The sequence below is a fragment of the Anomaloglossus baeobatrachus genome, chromosome 12 (genome assembly GCF_048569485.1).
Source record: "Anomaloglossus baeobatrachus isolate aAnoBae1 chromosome 12, aAnoBae1.hap1, whole genome shotgun sequence".
NCBI lineage: Eukaryota > Metazoa > Chordata > Amphibia > Anura > Aromobatidae > Anomaloglossus > Anomaloglossus baeobatrachus.
The window spans coordinates 41,592,688-41,615,487 of NC_134364.1; the positions used below are offsets into that span (position 1 = coordinate 41,592,688).

The 22,800-nt window shown below is 51.5% G+C and overlaps 1 protein-coding gene across 1 annotated transcript in view; it reads right to left on the reverse strand.

Moving 5' to 3' along the window:
- Positions 1-22,800, reverse strand: part of CDAN1 (codanin 1) — a 207,687-nt gene that overhangs the window by 11,603 nt on the left and 173,284 nt on the right. Inside the window, exons 24-27 of the mRNA XM_075330481.1 lie at positions 16,635-16,742; positions 16,180-16,243; positions 15,896-16,098; positions 8,145-8,240 (exon numbers count right to left, since the gene is read on the reverse strand). Coding sequence (XP_075186596.1) covers positions 8,145-8,240; positions 15,896-16,098; positions 16,180-16,243; positions 16,635-16,742 — 471 coding nt within the window. The remainder of the gene's footprint in view (positions 1-8,144; positions 8,241-15,895; positions 16,099-16,179; positions 16,244-16,634; positions 16,743-22,800) is intronic.

Genomic DNA, 22,800 nt, shown 5'->3' on the forward strand with positions numbered 1-22,800 from the left:
GGAAGGAGAGAGGCTGATGCTGGGGGAGGCTGGAAGGAGAGAGGCTGATGCTGGTGGAGGCTGATGCTTGGGGAGGCTGATGCTGGGGGAGACTGGGAGCGGAAGGCTGATGCTGAGGGAGGCTGGGAGGGGGAGGCTGGGAGGAAGGAGGCTGGGAGGAGAGAGGCTGATGCTGGGGAAGGCTGGGAGGAGAGAGGCTGATGCTGGGGACAGAGAGGAGAGGCTGATGCTGGGATGAGAGAGGCTGATGCTGGGGGAGGCTGGGAGGGGGAGGCTGATGCTGGGGGAGGCTGGGACGAGGGAGGCTGATGCTGGTGGAGGCTGATGCTTGGGGAGGCTGATGCTTGGGGAGGCTGATGCTGGGGGAGGCTGATGCTGGGGGAGGCTGATGCTGGGGGAGGCTGATGCTGGGGGAGACTGGGAGGGGAAGGCTGATGCTGAGGGAGGCTGGGAGGGGGAGGCTGGGAGGAAGGAGGCTGGGAGGAGAGAGGCTGATCCTGGGGAAGGCTGGGAACAGGAGGCTGATGCTGAGGGAGGCTGGAAGGAGAGAGGCTGATGCTGGGGGAGGCTGGAAGGAGAGAGGCTGATGCTGGTGGAGGCTGATGCTTGGGGAGGCTGATGCTGGGGGAGGCTGGAAGGAGAGAGGCTGATGCTGGTGGAGGCTGATGCTTGGGGAGGCTGATGCTGGGGGAGACTGGGAGCGGAAGGCTGATGCTGAGGGAGGCTGGGAGGGGGAGGCTGGGAGGAAGGAGGCTGGGAGGAGAGAGGCTGATCCTGGGGAAGGCTGGGAAGGGGAGGCTGATGCTGAGGGAGGCTGGAAGGAGAGAGGCTGATGCTGGGGGAGGCTGGAAGGAGAGAGGCTGATGCTGGGGGAGGCTGGAAGGAGAGAGGCTGAGGCTGGCAGGAGAGAGGCTGATGCTGGGGAAGGCTGATGCTGAGGGAGGCTGGGAGGGGAAAGCTGATGCTGGGGAAGGCTGGGAGGACGGAGGCTGGGAGGAGAGAGGCTGATCCTGGGGAAGGCTGGGAGAGGGAGGCTGATGCTGAGGGAGGCTGGGAGGAGGTAGGCTGAGAGAAGAGAGGCTGATGCTGGGGGAGGCTGGGAGAGGGAGGCTGATGCTGGGGGAGGGTGGGAGGAGGGAGGCTGGGAGGAGAGAGGCTGATGCTGGGGACAGAGAGGAGAGGCTGATGCTGGGGACAGAGAGGAGAGGCTGATGCTGGGGACAGAGAGGAGAGGCTGATGCTGGGGACAGAGAGGAGAGGCTGATGCTGGGAGGAGAGAGGCTGATGCTGGGAGGAGAGAGGCTGATGCTGGGAGGAGAGAGGCTGATGCTGGGAGGAGAGAGGCTGATGCTGGGAGGAGAGAGGCTGATGCTGGGAGGAGAGAGGCTGATGCTGGGAGGAGAGAGGCTGATGCTGGGAGGAGAGAGGCTGATGCTGGGAGGAGAGAGGCTGATGCTGGGAGGAGAGAGGCTGATGCTGGGAGGAGAGAGGCTGATGCTGGGAGGAGAGAGGCTGATGCTGGGAGGAGAGAGGCTGATGCTGGGAGGAGAGAGGCTGATGCTGGGAGGAGAGAGGCTGATGCTGGGAGGAGAGAGGCTGATGCTGGGAGGAGAGAGGCTGATGCTGGGAGGAGAGAGGCTGATGCTGGGAGGAGAGAGGCTGATGCTGGGAGGAGAGAGGCTGATGCTGGGAGGAGAGAGGCTGATGCTGGGAGGAGAGAGGCTGATGCTGGGAGGAGAGAGGCTGATGCTGGGAGGAGAGAGGCTGATGCTGGGAGGAGAGAGGCTGATGCTGGGAGGAGAGAGGCTGATGCTGGGAGGAGAGAGGCTGATGCTGGGAGGAGAGAGGCTGATGCTGGGAGGAGAGAGGCTGATGCTGGGAGGAGAGAGGCTGATGCTGGTGGAGGCTGATGCTTGGGGAGGCTGATGCTGGGGGAGGCTGATGCTGGGGGAGGCTGGAAGGAGAGAGGCTGATGCTGGTGGAGGCTGATGCTTGGGGAGGCTGATGCTGGGGGAGGCTGGAAGGAGAGAGGCTGATGCTGGTGGAGGCTGATGCTTGGGGAGGCTGATGCTGGGGGAGACTGGGAGGGGAAGGCTGATGCTGAGGGAGGCTGGGAGGGGGAGGCTGGGAGGAAGGAGGCTGGGAGGAGAGAGGCTGATCCTGGGGAAGGCTGGGAACGGGAGGCTGATGCTGAGGGAGGCTGGAAGGAGAGAGGCTGATGCTGGGGGAGGCTGGAAGGAGAGAGGCTGATGCTGGTGGAGGCTGATGCTTGGGGAGGCTGATGCTGGGGGAGACTGGGAGCGGAAGGCTGATGCTGAGGGAGGCTGGGAGGGGGAGGCTGGGAGGAAGGAGGCTGGGAGGAGAGAGGCTGATCCTGGGGAAGGCTGGGAAGGGAAGGCTGATGCTGAGGGAGGCTGGAAGGAGAGAGGCTGATGCTGAGGGAGGCTGGAAGGAAAGAGGCTGAGGCTGGGAGGAGAGAGGCTGATGCTGGGGAAGGCTGATGCTGAGGGAGGCTGGGAGGGGAAAGCTGATGCTGGGGAAGGCTGGGAGGACGGAGGCTGGGAGGAGAGAGGCTGATCCTGGGGATGGCTGGGAGAGGGAGGCTGATGCTGGAGGAGGCTGGAAGGAGAGAGGCTGATGCTGGCGGAGGCTGATGCTGGGGGAGGCTGGAAGGAGAGAGGCTGATGCTTGGGGAGGCTGGGAGAGGGAGGCTGATGCTGAGGGAGGCTGGGAGGAGGGAGGCTGGGAGAGGTAGGCTGAGAGAAGAGAGGCTGATGCTGGGGGAGGCTGATGCTGGGGGAGGCTGGGAGAGGGAGGCTGATGCTGGGGGAGGGTGGGAGGAGAGAGGCTGATGCTGGGGAAGGCTGGGAGGAGAGAGGCTGATGCTGGGGACAGAGAGGAGAGGCTGATGCTGGGAGGAGAGAGGCTGATGCTAGGATGAGAGAGGCTGATGCTGGGAGGAGAGAGGCTGATGCTGGGGCAGAGAAGCTGATGCTGGGGGCAGAGAAGCTGATGCTGGGGGCAGAGAGGCTGATGCTGGTGCAGCATGGGGGATGGAGCACGATGGGGGGGTGCGCAGCATCGGGGATGGAGCATGATGGGGGGGTGCGCAGCATCGGGGATGGAGCACGATGGGGAGTGCGGAGTATGGCGGATGGAGCACGTTTGGGAGTGCGCAGCATGGTGGATGGAGCACGTTTGGGAGTGCGCAGCATGGCGGATGGAGCACGTTTGGGAGTGCGCAGCATGGGAGATGGAGCACGATGGGGGGTGCGCAGCATAGGGGATGGAGCACGATGGGGAGTGCGCTGCATGGGGGATGGAGCACGATGGGGAGTGCGCTGCATGGGGGATGGAGCACGATGGGGAGTGCGCTGCATGGGGGATGGAGCACGTTTGGGAGTGCGCACCTCCCCCCAACACACACACACACACACGCGCGCGCACTGCACAACACACCACACACACACTGGGAACCACAAACAACTGCCCTACACAGACACCCACACACACAGACAACGCTGCACACACACAACACCCAACACACAAACACCGCGGCACACACAAATATACGCACATACCGCACAACACACACATTGCACAAAACATACCTCCCCCCAAAACACACCACACACACACAAACCGCGCAACACACACAACGCTACAGACACACAGCGCTCCACAAACAACGCAACACACGCAACACACATACAACACCGCTCTCATCCCCCGTCACACCCAGACAACACCCAGAACATGTACAGCCCCTACACAAACACTTGGTAACTACACACAACAACAATATATATATATATATATATATATATATATATATATATATATATATATATATATATATATATATATATATATATATATATATATATATATATATATATATATATATATATATATATATATATATATATATATATATAAACAAAAATCATACATGAACTACACAATACGTAAATTCTAGAATACCCGATGCGTAGAATCGGGCCACCTTCTAGTATATATATAATTGCCTTATTCTGTCTGTCTTGCTCCAACATTGTGTCCTTACAGTGACAACCGTCGGATTGGCCGCTGGGCTCGGCCTGGCCCCGCCCCCGCATGGATTAACCGTTTGTCCAGGCCCGCCCGCCGCACGCGATGCCCGCTAGGCCACGCCCCCGCACACAAACAACATTGCTCTCTCACCCCCCCCCCCTGCACACCCAGAGCATGTACAACGCCCTACACAAACACTTGGCAACAACACACAACAACATCTATCTATATATATATATATATATATATATATATATATATATAACAAAAATCATACATTGACTACACAATACATATATTCTAGAACACCCGATGCGTAGAATGGGGCCACCTTCTAGTATGTGTGTGTATATATATATATATATATATATATATATATATATATATATATATATATATATATATATATATATATATATATATATATATATATATATATATATATATATATATATATATATATACTAGAAGGTGGCCCGATTCTACGCATCGGGTATTCTAGAATTTACGTATTGTGTAGTTCATGTATGATTTTTGTTATATATATAGATGTTGTTGTGTGTAGTTACCAAGTGTTTGTGTAGGGCGCTGTACATGTTCTGAGTGTCGCGGGGGGTGAGAGCGGTGTTGTATGTGTGTTGCGTGTGTTGCGTTGTTTGTGGAGCGCTGTGTGTCTGTAGCGTTGTGTGTGTGTGTGTGTGTTGTGCGGTTTGTGTGGGTGTGGTGTGTTTTGGGGGGAGGTATGTTTTGAGCAATGTGTGTGTTGTGCAGTATGTGCGTATATTTGTGTGTGCAGCGTTGTCTGTGTGTGTGGGTGTCTGTGTAGGGCGTTGTTTGTGATTCCTAGTGTGTGTGTGTTGTGCAGTGCGCGTGTGTGTGTGTGTTGGGGGGAGGTGTGCACCTCCCATCGTGCTCCATCCCCCATGCTGCGCACCACCCATCGTGCTGCATCCCCGATGCTGCGCACTCCCAAACGTGCTCCATCCGCCATGCTGCGCACTCCCAAACGTGGTCCATCCGCCATGCTGCGCACTCCCAAACGTGCTCCATCCGCCATACTGCGCACTCCCCATCGTGCTGCATCCCCCATGCTGCGCACTCCCAAACGTGCTCCATCCGCCATGCTGCGCACTCCCCATCGTGCTCTATCCGCCATGCTGCACACTCCCAAACGTGCTCCATCCGCCATGCTGCGCACTCCCAAACGTGCTCCATCCGCCATGCTGCGCACCCCCTATCATGCTCCATCCGCCATGCTGCGCACTCCCAAACGTGCTCCACCCGCCATGCTGCGCACTCCCAAACGTGCTCCATCCGCCATGCTGCGCACTCATCCCAAACGTGCTCCATCCGCCATGCTGCGCACTCCCAAACGTGGTCCATCCGCCATGCTGCGCACCTCCCAAACGTGCTCCATCCGCCATGCTGCGCACTCCCAAACGTGCTCCATCCGCCATACTGCGCACTCCCCATCGTGCACCATCCGGCATGCTGCGCACTCCCAAACGTGCTCCATCCGCCATGCTGCGCACTCCCAAACGTGCTTCATCCGCCATGCTGCGCACTTTCCAAACGTGCTCCATCCGCCATGCTGCGCACTCCCAAACGTGCTCCATCCGCCATGCTGCGCGCTCCCAAACGTGGTCCATCCGCCATGCTGCGCACTCCCAAACGTGCTCCATCCGCCATGCTGCGCACTCCGAAACGTGCTCCATCCGCCATACTGCGCACTCCCAAACGTGCTCCATCCGCCATACTGCGCACTCCCCATCGTGCTCTATCCGCCATGCTGCACACTCCCAAACGTGCTCCATCCGCCATGCTGCGCACTCCCAAACGTGCTCCATCCGCCATGCTGCGCACCCCCTATCATGCTCATCCGCCATGCTGCGCACTCCCAAACGTGCTCCACCCGCCATGCTGCGCACTCCCAAACGTGCTCCATCCGCCATGCTGCGCACTCCCAAACGTGCTCCATCCGCCATGCTGCGCACTCCCAAACGTGGTCCATCCGCCATGCTGCGCACTCCCAAACGTGCTCTATCCGCCATGCTGCGCACATCCCAAACGTGCTCCATCCGCCATACTGCGCACTCCCCATCGTGCACCATCCGGCATGCTGCGCACTCCCAAACGTGCTCCATCCGCCATGCTGCGCACTCCCAAACGTGCTCCATCCGCCATGCTGCGCACTTCCAAACGTGCTCCATCCGCCATGCTGCGCACTCCCAAACGTGCTCCATCCGCCATGCTGCGCGCTCCCAAACGTGGTCCATCCGCCATGCTGCGCACTTCCCAAACGTGCTCATCCGCCATGCTGCGCACTCCGAAACGTGCTCCATCCGCCATACAACTGCGCACTCCCAAACGTGCTCCATCCGCCATACTGCGCACTCCCCATCGTGCACCATCCGGCATGCTGCGCACCTCCCCAAACATGCTCCATCCGTCATGCTGCGCACTCCCAACGTGCTCCATCCGTCATGCTGCGCACTCCCAAACGTGCTCCATCCGCCATGCTGCGCACTCCCAAACGTGCTCCATCCGCCATGCTGCGCACCCCCCCATCATGCTCCATCCGCTTAGGAGTGCGCAGCATGCCGGATGGTGCACGATGGGGAGTGCGCAGTATGGCGGATGGAGCACGTTTGGGAGTGCGCAGCATGGCGGATGGAGCACGTTTGGGAGTGCGCAGCATGGCGGATGGACCACGTTTGGGAGTGCGCAGCATGGCGGATGGACCACGTTTGGGAGTGCGCAGCATGGCGGATGGACCACGTTTGGGAGTGCGCAGCATGGGGATGCAGCACGATGGGGAGTGCGCAGTATGGCGGATGGAGCACGTTTGCTCAGCCTCTCTCCTTCCAGCCTCCCTCAGCATCAGCCCCCCCCTCCCAGCCTTCCCCAAGATCAGCCTCTCTGCTCCCAGCCTCCTCCAGCACGCCGTGCTCCTCTGCCGACACTCAACCCACACCCGATCGCATCCACTCACCCACACAACCGATCGCATCCACTCACCCACACAACCGATCGCATCCACTCACACACACAACCGATCGCATCCACTCACACACACAACCGATCGCATCCACTCACACACACACCCGATCGCATACACTCACACACACACCCGATCGCATACACTCACACACACACCCGATCGCATACACTCACACACACACCCGATCGCATACACTCACACACACCCGATCGCATACACTCACACACACAGACACTGACGATATTGCACATACGCGCTGATACTCACAACATCCGGGGATATCACATGCTTCTGGCCATGTGATCCTCCGTCAGGTCCTGGAAGCTCACAGCACAATATCGCCGCCGAGAAGCAAGCGATATCCCAGGATGTTGTGAGTATGTGGATGCGATGTGATGTGTGTATGTGAGTGAGTGTGATCTGATTTGTGTGTGTGTGTGTGTGTGTGGCTGTTATGTTATGTATGTTCTGCAGCTGCAGACCTTGATGTGTGGATGCGATGTGATGTGTGTGTGAGGTGTGTGAGAGTGAGTGTGAGCCGGTGTACACTGGTAACTATGATACACATCGGGTAACTAAGGGACCTTAGTTACCCGATGTGTATAATGGTTACCAGCTTTCACGGCCTCCGTTAAGATCCCAGCATCGCAAGGTTATGTCTGGCGCTGCCGGGATCCTGACGGAGCCGGTGTAGAAGCAAGCGATATCCCAGCATGTTGTGATGTGTGGATGTGATGTGTGAGAGTGAGTGTGAGAGTGAGTGTGATCTGATGTGTGTGTACTCACCTGGGAATCGGAGCCCCGTGTCAGTTGGGCCACAGCGAGCGTGCATTGCGTGAGGGGGCGGGGCCTGCAGAGAGCCGGGGCGAGAGGCCAATCCGTGTGGGGGGGCGGGGCCATGGCGAGCCCAGCGGCCAATCAGCTTTGTGTCACCGTAAGGACACAATTTCGGAGCATGACAGACAGACAGACAGATAGACAGACAGACAGACAGACAGAATAAGGCAATTATATATATAGATATATATACACACACATACTTTTTACATCTGTACTCAACATATTAAAAAAAAAACTAAATCATTCTTACTGAAGTCCTCTGGCATTCCTGCAGCCTGCAGATGTCGGCGTCTTGTAGAAGACCCATACTGGCCAGTTGTTGCAGCATGAACATGAAGAGTTCCCACTGCATCACAAAAAGAAAAGACATATATATGAAAAGGTTAATGGTTTCCTGTGTCCCCCAATCCCCCAATGAGGCGAGAGAGCAAAATAGTTTAAAAGAACTGAGAGTCCTCAGTGGTTGATACCTTTTAATGGCTAAGGCTATGTGCGCACGTGTGCGCTCTGCACTGCACCTAAAAGGTGCGCTTCAGAGCGCAGCTGAAATGCTCCGTTCTGAAGCGCATGGTGCCGGCAGAGAACGTGCGCTCTGCCTGCAGCTCCTGCCATAGTCAGAGCAGGGGCTGCCGGCAAAGCGCACGGAAGAAGTGACATGTCACTTCTTAGAACGCGCGCTTTGGGCAGCAGCCAAAGCGCTGCGCTCTAAGACGCCACGTGCGCACGGCCCCTGCACAATCTCCATAGATTGTGCAGGGGACGCAGGACGCATGCAGTTACGCTGCGCTACAAAGCGCAGCGTAACTGCTTGAATTACGCACACGTGCGCACATAGCCTAACTGAAAAGATGGTAATAATAGCAGCTTTCGAGACTAGGCAAGTCTCTTCATCAGGCATGGTATAACACAAAATCTGAAGAGTCACATATTTATACAAAACAGGACATAGAATGGGGCAGTAAAAAAAGACAAGTTATGTGAAGCAGAACTATCACTATGGCAAGAGGACAAACTGTTGTGGCCATAAATATTGCTGCAGTTCATAGATAACCAGTGTGAACCGCTGCAATATTTATGGCCACAACAGTTTTGCCATACTGATCGTTCTGCTTCACAAAACTTGTCTTTTTTACTCCTGTTGTGTATAAATATGTGACTCTTCAGAATTCGTGTTATACCATGCCTGATGGAGACCGGAGTAGTCTGGAAAGCTTGCAATTATTACCATCTTTTCAGTTAGCCATTAAAAGGTATCAACCACTGAGGACATCAGTTCTTTCTTTGTCGCTCTATTGGGAGACCCAGACAATTGGGTGTATAGCTACTGCCTCCGGAGGCCACACAAAGTATTACACTTAAAAGTGTAAGGCCCCTCCCCTTCTGCCTATACACCCCCCGTGGGATCACGGGCTCCTCAGTTTTCATGCTTTGTGCGAAGGAGGTCAGACATCCACGCATAGCTCCACAGCTTAGTCAGCAGCAGCTGCTGACCATGTCGGATGGAAGAAAAGAGGGCCCATACTAGGGCCCCCAGCATGCTCCCTTCTCACCCCACTTTTGTCGGCGGTGTTTGTTAAGGTTGAGGTACCCATTGCGGGTACGGAGGCTGGAGCCCACATGCTGCTTTCCTTCCCCATCCCCTTAGGGCTCTGGGTGAAGTGGGATCTTATCGGTCTCCAGGCACTGAGGCCGTGCTCCATCCACAGCCCCTGGGAATCTGCTGGACATGGAGCTGAGTATCCTCAGGGACATGGCCCTGCTACGTTGAGGTACTCTGTGTCCCCATAAAGGGGACCGCGCACAGACACACGGCAGCACTGCTGGGTGTGTTAGTGCGCCAGGGATGGCGGCGCTGCCCGCACTGGTGCCATCGCACACTACAGCGTGCTGGGTGTGTTAGAGTATTGGGGGACTGCCGCGCTAACCGCCGCTGCCATTTTTATCTCAGGCGCGGCTGGGACTGGTGGTGCGCCGGGGACTTCCGCGCCGACCAGGGCTTATATGCCGGGCCGCGCTTATCACTCTAGTCCCCGGCTTTTGCGGCCTACTCTCACTTCGTTACCGCCCACTGGCCTGCCAGTCAGGGTAAGGGCGTGACGCTGCACAGCACGGCAGCGCTGAGAGATGGAGCATGCTTTGCATACTCCACCCCTCTCACTGTACACAGTGTGAAACCGGATTCCCGAACTTTCTGGGGCACGCCCACGGCCTCCTCCTCTACACAGGACGCCGGCAGCCATTCATGTCAGTTTTTTCTGTGACTGAGAAAAGAGACAAGTTTGGGAAGACCCTGGCAGGGATTCTGGTGGCCACACAACCGCTGTGAGCGGGCGGTAAGCAGCACCTGTGGTGCTGACCCCACTAGTGCCGAAATGCACATATAGATATATGCTTGTACGCTATACATTGCACTGTTCGGTCGCACTTTTGTATTTTGGCTATATACCCTCCTTGATTGTTCGGGGGAGATAACAACATATCGTCTGTGAAAAACAAGGGTGCAGAAGCACAGGTTTTCTATGCAGCCTGTACAGCATGTACGGCTATACTGCCGGCAGATTCCACGGACCTCAATTGTATGCAATGCACGGCCCCTTGTGGAACTTACTCAGCCGGAGTCTCTGCTAATGGTCCAGGTGATGGGGACGGAGTTTGTAGTATTTACTTCAGACTTTCTGAGACTATGGCTAAGATACTAGAAGCCTTGCAGTCCAGACCGGTCCCTCAGACCATGGGCTCTGTTGATTCATTGCCCCTGGTCCCCCCCCCCCCCAGTTGGTACAACAAGGTGCTCCTGGAGTGTCTCAGGGATCCCAGGGTGAGGGGTCTGACTCGGACCGCAGTCCCAGACCCCCTAAGCGACCTCGCTGGGAGCATCCCTCGACGTCACCGCATCATTCAGGGTCTCAGCATGGGGACTCTCTCTATGATGAGGCGGAGGTATCTGATCAGGATTCTGATCCTGAGAACGTTCTCTACCTGGATACACCTGATTGTGACACCGTAGTGAACGATCTTACGGCGTCCATCAATCATATGTTGGTTATTTCTCCCTCAGCTCCTACGCCTGAGGAGTCAGCTTCTCAGCAGGAGAAGTTCCGTTTCAGGTTCCCCAAGCGTACATTGAGTACGCTTTCTGGATCACTCTGACTTCAGGGAGGCAGTCCAGAACCACCAGGCTTGTCCAGATATCGTTTTTTCCAAACGCCTTAAGGATACACGTTATCTCTTCCCTTTTGACGTTGTCAAGGGCTGGGTTCAGTGTTCCAATGTGGACCTCCTATCTCCAGCGGCTAAATCCTTAGTTGCAGTGGAAGATATGGCTTCACTCAAAGATGCCACTGACAGACAGATGGAGCTCTGGTTGAAATCCATCTATGAAGCTATTGCCGTGTCTTTGCTCCAGCTTTCGCAGCCGTCTGGGCGCTCCAAGCGGTCTCAGCGGCTCAAGCGCAAATTGAGGCAGTCACACGTATGTCTGCGTCGCAGGCTGCGTCTTTAACATCTCAAACGTCAGCGTTTGCGTCATACGCCATTAATGCTGTCCTGGACTCGGCGAGCCGGAAGGCGGTTGCGTCCGACAATTCAGTGGTAATACGCAGAGCCTTGTGGTTGCGGGAATGGAAGACAGATTCTGCTTCCAAAAAGTGCCTAACCAGTTTGCCATTCTCTGGCGACCGCTTGTTTGGTGAGCGACTGGATGAAATCATCAAACAATCCAAGGGAAAGGATACATCCTTTCCTCAGGCTAAACCGATCATACCCCAACAGAGGAGGGGACAGTCGAGGTTTCGGTCCTTGCGGGGCGCAGGCAGGTCCAATTCTCCTCGTCCAAAAGGCCTCAGAAGGATCAGAGGAACTCCGACGCGTGGCGGTCTAAATCACGCCCTAAAAAGACCGCCGGAGGCGCCGCTACCAAGGCGGCTTCCTCATGACTTACGGCCTCCTCACACCGCATCCTCGGTCGGTGGCAGGCTCTCCCCGCTTTTGCGACACCTGGCTGCCACAAGTAAAAGACCGTTGGGTGAGAGACATTTTGTCTCACGGTTACAGGATAGAGTTCAGCTCTCGTCCTCCGACTCGATTCTTCAGAACATCTCCGCCTCCCGAGCGAGCCAAGGCTCTGCTGCAGGCGGTGGGCATTCTGAAGGCAGAAGGAGTGGTGGTCCCGGTTCCTCTTCAGCAACAGGGTCACGGTTTCTACTCCAACCTGTTTGTGGTTCCAAAGAAGGACGGGTCCTTCTGTCCTGTTTTGGACCTAAAACTGTTCAACAAACACGTATGGACCAGGCGGTTCCGGATGGAATCCCTCCGCTCCGTCATCGCCTCAATGTCCCAAGGAGATTTCCTAGCATCGATCGATATCAGGATGCTTATCTCCACGTACCAATTGCTCCAGAGCATCAGCGCTTCTTGCGCTTCGCCATAGGAGACGAACACCTTCAGTTCGCGGCACTGCCGTTCGGCCTGGCGACAGCCCCAAGGGTTTTCACCAAGGTCATGGCTACAGTAGTTGCGGTCCTCCACTCTCAGGGTCACTCAGTGATACCCTACTTAGACGATCTGCTGGTCAAGGCACCCTCTCAAGAGGCATGCCAACACAGCCTCAACGTTACTCTGGAGATTCTCCAGAGTTTCGGGTGGATCATCAATTTTCCAAAGTCAAATCTGACACCGGTCCAATCGCTGACATATCTTGGCATGGAGTTTCTTACTCTTCCAGCGATAGTGAAGCTTCCGCTGGACAAACAGCGGTCACTACAGACAGGGGTACAATCACTCCTTCAAGGTCGGTCACACCCCTTGAGGCGCCTCATGCACTTCCTAGGGAAGATGGTGGCAGCAATGGAAGCAGTCCCTTTCGCGCAGTTTCACCTGCGTCCTCTTCAATGGGACATCCTACGCAAGTGGGACAGGATGCCGACGTCCATAGACAGGAACGTCTCCCTCTCTCAAGCAACCAAAGCTTCCCTTCGGTGGTGGCTTCTTCCCACCTCATTATCGAAAGGGAAATCTTGCCTAACCCCATCCTGGGCGGTGGTCACGACGGACGCGAGTCTGTCAGGGTGGGGAGCGATCTTTCTCCACCACAGGGCTCAGGGTACGTGGACTCAGCAAGAGTCCTCACTTCAGATCAATGTTCTGGAGATCAGGGCAGTCTATCTTGCCCTAAAAGCGTTCCAACAGTGGCTGGAAGGCAGGCAGATCCGAATTCAGTCGGACAACTCCACAGCGGTGGCTTACATCAACCACCAAGGTGGGACACGCAGTCGGCAAGCCTTCCAGGAAGTCCGGCGGATTCTGCTGTGGGTGGAAGCCACAGCACCCACCATATCCGCAGTTCACATCCCGAGCGTAGAAAACTGGGAAGCAGACTTTCTCAGTCGCCAGGGCATGGATGCAGGGGAATGGTCCCTTCACCCGGACGTGTTTCAGGAGATCTGTTGCCGCTGGGGGATGCCGGACGTCGACCTAATGGCGTCTCAGCACAACAACAAGGTCCCGGCATTCATGGCGCGGTCTCACGATCACAGAGCTCTGGCGGCAGACGCCTTCGTTCAGGATTGGTCGCAGTTTCAACTCCCTTATGCGTTCCCACCTCTGGCACTGTTGCCCAGAGTGTTACGCAAGATCAGGTCCGACTGCCGCCGCGCCATCCTCGTCGTTCCAAAATGGCCAACGAGGTCGTGGTACCCGGATCTGTGGCATCTCACGGTAGGCCAACCGGGGGAACTATCAGACCGCCAAACTTGCTGTCTCAAGGGTCGTTTTTTCCTTCTGAATTCTGCGACCCTCAACCTGATGGAGTGGCCATTGAGTCCTGGATCCTAGCATCTGCAGGGTTATCTCAAGGGGTCATTACCACTATGAGACAGGCCAGAAAACACACATCTGCCAAGATCTACCACAGAACGTGGAAGATATTCTTATCTTGGTCCTCTGCTCAGGGAGTTTCTCCCTGGCCAATTGCCTTGCCTACTTTCTTTCCTTCCTGCAATTCGGTTGGAAAAAGGTTTGTCGCTCGGTTCCCTTAACGGACAAATCTCAGCGCTCTCTGTATTTTTTTCAGAAGCGCCTAGCAAGACTACCTCAGGTACACACGTTACTGCAGGGGGTTTGCCGCGTAGTCCTTCCTTACAAACAACTGTTAGAACCCTGTGATTTGAACAGGGTGCTGATGGTTCTGCAGAAACCACCATTCGAGCCTATGAGGGATTTTTCTCTCTCACGCCTTTCGCAGAAAGTGGTTTTCCTAGGGGCAGTCACTTCACTTCGGAGAGTGTCTGTCGGGGCAGCATTGTCGTGCAAAGTCCCCTTCCCGGTGTCTCACCAGGTCAAGGGGTTCTGCGTCCGGTTCCGGAATTTCTCCCTAAGGTGGAATCCCCCCTTTCATCTCAATCAGGGTATCCGTACCCTCTGTTTGTCTTCATCCAGTTCACCAATGTGAAAAGGATTTGCACTTGATTAGATCTGGTGAGAGCACTCAGACTCTTCATCGATCGTATGGCGTCCCTGCGCCGCTCGGAAGCACTCTTGTCCTTGTCGCTAGCCAGCGTAAAGGGCTACAGGCTTCCAAATCAAGACTGGCTCGGTGGTTCAAGGAACCAATTCTCTAGCTTATCGTTCTGCTGGGCTTACGGTTCCCTCAGGGCTGAAGGTCCATTCTACCAGAGCGGTGGATGCGTCCTGGGCTTGAGGCACCAGGCTACGGCTCAGCTTGTGTGTCAGGCGGCTACCTGGTCCAGCCTCCACACTTTCACGAAACACTGTCAGGTGCATACCTATGCTTCGGCGGATGCCAGCATAGGCAGACGAGTCCTTCAGGCGGCGGTTGCACACCTGTAGAAAGGGGCCTATTACGAGGTATTATTTTACCCACCCAGGGATTGCTTTTGGACATCCCAATTGTCTGGGTCTCCCAATAGAGCGACAAAGAAGAAGGGAATTTTGTTTACTTACCGTAAATTCCTTTTCTTCTAGCTCTAATTGGGAGACCCAGCACCCGCCCCTGTTTTTTTGTATACACATGTTGTTCATGTTGAATGGTTTCAGTTCTCCGATATTCCTTCGGATTGAATTTGCTTAAACCAGTTTATTGGCTTTCCTCCTTCTTGCTTTTGCACTAAAACTGAGGAGCCCGTGATCCCACGGGGGGTGTATAGGCAGAAGGGGAGGGGGCTTACACTTTTAAGTGTAATACTTTGTGTGGCCTCCGGAGGCAGTAGCTATACACCCAATTGTCTGGGTCTCCCAATTAGAGCTAGAAGAAAAGGAATTTACGGTAAGTAAACAAAATTCCCTTCTTTAAACAATTTTTTTTATCTCTACTGGCTAACACGGTACAAATATATATAATAGCTGTATAATAATATTTATTCATTTATATATCATCATTAATTCCACAGCGCTTTACAAACATCAGCAGCACTGTCCCCAATGGGGCTCACAATCTAAAGTCCTTATAAGTATGTCTTTGTAGTGTGGGAGGAAACCGGAGAACCCGGAGGAAACCCACGCAAACACGGGGAGAACATACAAACTCCTTGCAGATGTTGTCCTTGGTGGGATTTGAACCCAGAACCCCAGCGCTTCAAGACTGCAGTGCTAACCACTGAGCCATATATTGTTAGTTGGACACTATCAGAATGGATTTCATGCGGACATAGTTGTACAATACACTACAAAAGGTGTCAGCTTGAAAAAAAACAAAAACATTTGTAAAAATAATCATATAGTGGTGAGCAGTATCTGCTGCCCTGGTCCAAAATCCAGACTGGTCCTCTTGTAGTAGACTGTATAAATTTCTGTGCCCAGCAGTGCGGTGCTTACCAGTCCCATCATAATGTTGTAGGAAGCCTAGTGACTACATGTGGGGAGGGCTGAGGCGTCCGTGACACCAAGCAAAGAAGTAAAGACCGGCTGCCATGGAGAACAAGTGCAGCGTGAATCGAATTCCTACCATAAAGTACAAACAAGTCATCCAATCTTGATTAATCTCACCTTGCAGCTCTGAACATGCCGAATTTTAGTGATATTTTTGAGACTAAACATTAGCTGTACAGGTACTGGAACCCTGAAGTCATTCTCCCAGACTGTAAGTAAGGATATCAGGACACGCCGGGTTTCCTCAAGCTTCCTGATCTGCTGTTGTACGAGATCTGGCTCTGAAGCTGTATAGCTAAGCAATGGAATTTCATCAGACACTGCAAATTAAAAAAAAAAATTGTCTTAGGGGACAGTCTAGTGCAATTTATATTGCAGTCTACATGCTAGTGCAGCCTTACCTATAAGAGAAGCCAGCTCTACCGTACATTTTGCAAGATGATGCTCTGTTGTAGTGGTCAGGTACTGTGTCAAAAGAAAAGTGAAATATGTAGACAACACAGAAAAAAACAGAACTTAAAAGGGCGGACATTGCAGTATTATTACAATAATGGATAGTTTGATCGCTCGTTAAGATTTCAACAAGCCTGGTTTTAAAACCAAATGTATGGTCACGCTAAGATATGCAAGCCAATGAAATCCAGCCTAGACATATAAAGCCATCATTTGCTAAATGTATCCCCTGCAAAGATTATATATAATGTTCCTGTTCTTATAATGCCACGGTTAAGACTACATGAATGATTATTTGAAGATATGACAAGTTATTTGGAGATTGAACTTCACATAAAAATGACAAGTAGACAAATAACCCTCCCAAAAATATTAACTACAGAGGATGATACAAATAAATTACCTTTCTGCAATTCAAGGTTTCCGAGAGACGATTAATAAAACTTTTAAGTTCAGTGATTTCTACTCCTTCTGTTTTATTTCGTGGCCCAAGAGCGATGCACAGGATTTCCTAGAAACAAATAAAATGCAAAATGTAACTGCAAAAGTAAAAATCACTGACTTTCATTTTCTGACTATAAGATGCACTTTTTATCAAGGTAACATCTTGCTAAAACGTATCTGCGTCTTCTATTCCGCAGTCAGTAAGGTCAGCCGTTCCAGATTTCCCAGACTTTAGCACGGGAGAAACATGTGGCTGGCGGGCCTGAGATTTGTGGCACGTGGCTGCCTTTCAGCTTGGTGCATAAGCATCAGGACTAGCAAACCGCTATGAGGAGAATGATAGCGACTTGTGAGTAGCCCAGCACAGAAGAGCAGATCTGAATGGGGGTAAGGAAGGAACCCCTGGATATTGCTATACTGCCTTGGTGGAAAAGCTTTGGAGGTCATTGTACTGGTAATGGGGGTTCTAGGTGTCACTACTGTGAGGGGCGGAAGCTGAATGTGTGTCTCATTGTCAGAAGGGTTGGGGCCCTCTGGAATAGAGCATTCATAAGCACTGAGATGACTAAGCGGCTGCACAGTTCTCTCTCCATCCGTATAATGCTGTGCAGGAGAGACTGAGCTTGCTGGCAGGTTAGGGAAAGCTTGTGTCCTCATAAGGGTTAATAGGAAGAAGAAAAGTAAAACTGTTAAATGCAGACAAGGTGATTAACACTTAGCAGAAGAGTCTCGTCTCTCAGAAAAGCCGATCTTCATTTCCATTCTCTGCCTGTGCAATATACAGGATACATATGTGATGCCGCACTTGTTAGCTCACATTTATGTGCAGTCAAGAAGGGCATGGAAAATCAGTACAGCACAGAATCTTTAAGGCTATATGCGCACGCTGCAGTTTTTTCGGCACACAAACTGCAAACAAAACTGCACCTTGTCAGAGAGCCTAGAAATGTAAAAAAAAAAAAAAAAATGCTTGTAATGTAGGTTCATTTTTGGTAATTTTTTTAGGCATTTTTTGTGACAAAAATGCACCAAAAAAAGCACCAAAAACGCATGGAAAACGCACCAAACTGACAGCATGCACATTTTTTGTGTGGTTTTTTTCGTGACAAATGTTGCCAAAAACGCTAGAAGAATGAACATGTTGCATCTTTTTTGTCTCAAACTTTTACAAAAAAAAAAAACGCTGACAAACTGTAAGGTGCACATAGCAAATCTGAATTCTCATAGACTTTGCTGGGAAGTCAGATGTCAGAAAGTTCTAACAAAAGTGCACCAAAAAACACGACAAAAATGCGACAAAAAACGAGCGTGTGCATGTAGCCTTACAGAGCAGACCTTCGAATAACTTCTTCTAAAGTGTACAGCCGGCTAAACTGTGTATAAGGAGTTTAAGTGGCAGAAATGAAAGTCACTGCACATGTAAGACACGGCACATGGGCGATTCCACAATAAATGCACGCCTTACTCTGTTTTGTTCCAAACCTCAAAGTGTATTGGGATGTTAGGTCACTGTTGGGGCCAATAGATAATGCCCTTTATTTCTTGGTACAACCCTCCTAACATATTTCTACCATTTTAAATAAATCATTACCCCCTCTTCTACCCTAGAGCACCAAGAAACGAGCACAACAGTTGACCACTAACAGTACCCCTAGACATATTTATACCACCATAGTAGTTTTAATATTAGCTTTTGTTTCCCATTTGCTGCTGTCCAAACCTGGGTGCGTCTTATAGTCTGAAAAATATGGTACTTGGTCAAAGGGTTCAATCAACTAAACCAAAAGATGTGCACACACTGTATTCTGGTAGATGCTCAAGGTACAACTTCTTGTAGAGGATTGCTGAGGACTAGGCATTCATTTTTCCACACAGGTAATTGAGAGAAGTCCTTCGAGCTTTTGAGTGACATGATTTCCATCACACCCAGCTGCCAATTTCAGCGGCTCAGAAGTGATGTATGGCAACCCTGGCCTCAGGCTCTGGAACCCATCATATAGTATCAGCACATAATGCTCAGTGGTTTAAAGGGAACCGGTCACTCGACTCATGCTGCCCAAACCACAGGTGGCAGGAATCAGACCCTCGATGCACGGCTGCAACTAAGTATATTTTTCTCTGAAACACTGTGGAATTTAATAAAAGATCTAGTGTGTAGAACATAGAGAGGAGACCGGTCATGAGTAAGGCTATGTTCACACACTGCGTTTTTTACCTGCGTTTTTGGTCCGTTTTTGCTGCAGAAATTTCTTGAGAAATTCTTGTAACCTTTCTGCAGACATTCCCCAGCAAAACCTATGGCAAAAAAAATTAGCTGTGCACACACTGCGTTTTTTTCTTAAGAAAATTCTTTCAGTAGATTTTCTTAAGAAAAAGAATGAGCATGTCACTTCTTTTCTGCAGCTAACTGCGTTATTTGCCATAGATAATTGGCACAATAACGCAGGGAGCAACCAGCGGTAAAAACGCACCAAAAACGCACCGAAAACGCACCAAAAACGCACCGAAAGAAGGGAATTTTGTTTACTTACCGTAAATTCCTTTTCTTCTAGCTCCAATTGGGAGACCCAGACAATTGGGTGTATAGCTATTGCCTCCGGAGGCCACACAAAGTATTACACTTAAAAGTGTAAGGCCCCTCCCCTTCTGGCTATACACCCCCAGTGGGATCACTGGCTCACCAGTTTTAGTGCCAAAGCAAGAAGGAGGAAAGCCAATAACTGGTTTAAAGACCAATTCAATCCGAGGAAACATCGGAGAACTGAACCATACCACATGAACAACATGTGTACCCGAAAAAAACAGAAAAACCCCGAGAAAACAGGGCGGGTGCTGGGTCTCCCAATTGGAGCTAGAAGAAAAGGAATTTACGGTAAGTAAACAAAATTCCCTTCTTCTTTTTCGCTCCTAATTGGGAGACCCAGACAATTGGGACGTCCAAAAGCAGTCCCTGGGTGGGTAAAAGAATACCTCGTGATAGGGCCGTCAAACAGCCCTTTCCTACAGGTGGGCAATCGCCGCCTGAAGGACTTATCTACCTAGGCTGGCGTCTGCCGAAGCGTAGGTATGCACCTGAAAATGCTTGGTAAAAGTATGCAGACTCAATCAGGTAGGTGCCTGACACACCTGCTGAGCCGTAGCCTGGTGCCGTAATGCCCAGGATGCACCCACGGCTCTGGTAGAATGGGCCTTCAGCCTTGAGAGAACCAGAAGCCCAGTAGAACTGTAGGTTTCAAGAATTGGTTCCTCGATCCCCCGAGCCAGGGTGGATTCAGAAGCTTGCGACTGTTTACGCCGACCAGCGACAAGGACAAAGAGTGCATCCGGGTGGCGCAGGAGCGCCATGCGGGAAGTAGAACCTGAGTGCTCTCACCAGAACCAACAGATGCAAATCCTTCTGAAATTGATGGACTGGACGAGGACACAAAGAAGGTGAGGTGATATCCTGATTGATATGAAAGTGGGATACCACCTTAGGGAGAAATTCCGGAATCGGACGCAGAACTACCCTGTCCTGGTGAAGGACCAGGAAGGGAGATTTGTATGAGAGCGTTGCTAGCTCGGAAACTCTCCTAAGAGACGAGACCGTTACTAGAAGGCCACTTCCCGAGAAAAGCGGGAAGGGAGACCTCTTTCAAAGGCTCGAAAGGCGGCATCTGGAGAGCAATTAGAACCTTGTTCAGATCCCAGGGCTCTAACGGCCGCTTGTACGGAGTGCTGAGACGACAAACTCCCCGTAGGAACGTGCGTACCTGAGGAAGTCGTTTCTGAAAAAATACAGATAGCGCTGAGACTTGTCCCTAAAGGGAACTGAGCGACAACCCTTTTTCCAACCTAGATTGCAGGAAGGAAGGAAACATAGACGATGCAACCGGCCAGGGAGAAACACCCTGCGCCGAGCACCGAGATAAGAATATCTTCCACGTCCTGTGGTCAATCTTGGCGGACGTTGGTATGCTAGCCTGTCTCATGGTGGCAACCACGTCCCGAGGTAATCCTGACGACACTAGGTTCCAGGACTCAATGCCACACCATCAGGTTGAGGGCCGTAGAATTCAAATGGAAGAATGGCCCTTGAGACAGCCAGTCTGATTGGTCTGGTAGTGCCCCCGGTTAGCCTACCGTGAGGCACCACAGAACCGGGAACCACAACATCCTCGGCCAATCTGTAGCGACGAGGATGGCGCGGCCGCAGTCGGTCCTGATCTAGCGCAGCACTCTGGGCAACAATGCCAGAGGTGGCACATAAGGTAGCTGGAACTGCGACCAATGCTGAACTAAGGCGTCTGCCGCCAGAGCTCGATGATTGTGAAACCGTGCCATGAAGCTGGCACATTGTTGTTGTGCCGTGACGCCATTAGATCGACGTCCGGCCTCTGTCAGCGGCGCCAGATCTCCCGAAACCCGTCCGGGTGAAGAGACCATACCCTTTCGGCCACACCCCGGCGACTTAGGAAGTCAGCTTCCTAGTTTTCCACGCCTGGGATGTGAACTGTGGATATGGTGGATGCCGTGTCTTCCACCCACATCAGAACCTGCCGGACTTCCTGGAAGGCTTGCCGGTTGCGCGTTCTTCCTTGGTGGTTGATGTATGCCACCGCTGTGGAGTTTATAGAGGGAGATGAACCTGGCTCAACCACTCAGTAATAGTAGGTGCTCTGGAGAAAAATCATACAATATAAAGAAATATATACTCCGGCACTCAAATGAATTGTGAAAAAGAGTCCAATATGATGCTCAAAAAACGTCTTTATTATAAATGTATATTATGTCCGACGTTTCTACCCATTTAGGGTCTTCTTCAAGGACTAATATATAATAACAAGAAAAGAAAAAATACAGTGTCAAAACAACATATTGTACTGTATTGTTACATAATAAATGTGGATATTACACATACAAAGGGAAAAGGAAGAGAGAAAGGGCAAGCTCTTCTTACCAAAAAAAATATTATTTCAAAACAAATGTGCATGTATATATATAACTACAGACATACGCATATATATCCATGCATGTACGCGCATACACATCAATGAGCATTACATAAAGAAAGTATATGAAAAACACCCACGGGTACATGATAGTAAACAAAAGTACAATAAACTCAACAAATTCCCCTTAGGGGATCAAGCATTAGAGTATTAGTACGAGGACTGAGGACTGAGAATCAAGACATACCTATGATAGATGCTATTTAAGGTATATGAATGAGCATCGTAGCACGTCTGGTGAATCAATTATGGATGTCCATAAAAGGGTACTGAAAGGCGAAATATGAAAAGTCAATCTTATGCAAAACTATGAAAGAGAGAGCGGACAGTGGGGGTGGTGTATAGGGTATACCTGAGATACTAAGATGGCCAATGTTAGGAACAGGGCATCCGTTTAGGTAAACAGAGGGACCTCAGTCGTGCTGAAAGAAGGGGATGTGTGTGTCAGATGGGGGTATTATCTGTTGTAACCTGTAACTGGTTACTTCTCCCATGTGGTATACCTTCATGGTGAAAATAATGCATCTGTTTCTAAAACATCATACAGAAGACTGCGTATAAAGGATCATACTCGTGTCAACTATGGGAAACATGTAGCTAGATGTATGGCACATGTTCCTCTGGAGGACATACCTCACGGTAAATCCAATCTGCACCAGGGGTCCGGGACCACGGTTCAGGTCGGGTTAACCAGTGTAGATAAAGGGTTCACACTGCGTGAAAAAATGATGTATAAGTAAATCAGAACTAAAATCAGATGTACATGTTACTGAGAATTTAGACCAAGCTAAGAGTGTAGTAAAGTTATAGTTACCATATACGTGGGAGTGGGTCTCGAAAATCTGAAAGAATAGGGTGAGACTCAAATGGCAAAGAGGATGACCTCACCGTTGAGGGTTTACCGTACAAAAGTTATACTGTATCCACCGCAAGTTCAGGGGTGATGAGCATATGCTATAGTCAGAAACACATACAAACACATTACATGTAAAGTGATGTCAGAAAGGTGTATGTCACTACCTCTAATGAAAAAACGATTCCTCTAACTGTGTCAGAGACACCATCATACCTCATAAAATGGCAACTGTTGTGGAAAGGTGCGGCTACCTGCAGGGCTTATATGTAGTAAGCAAA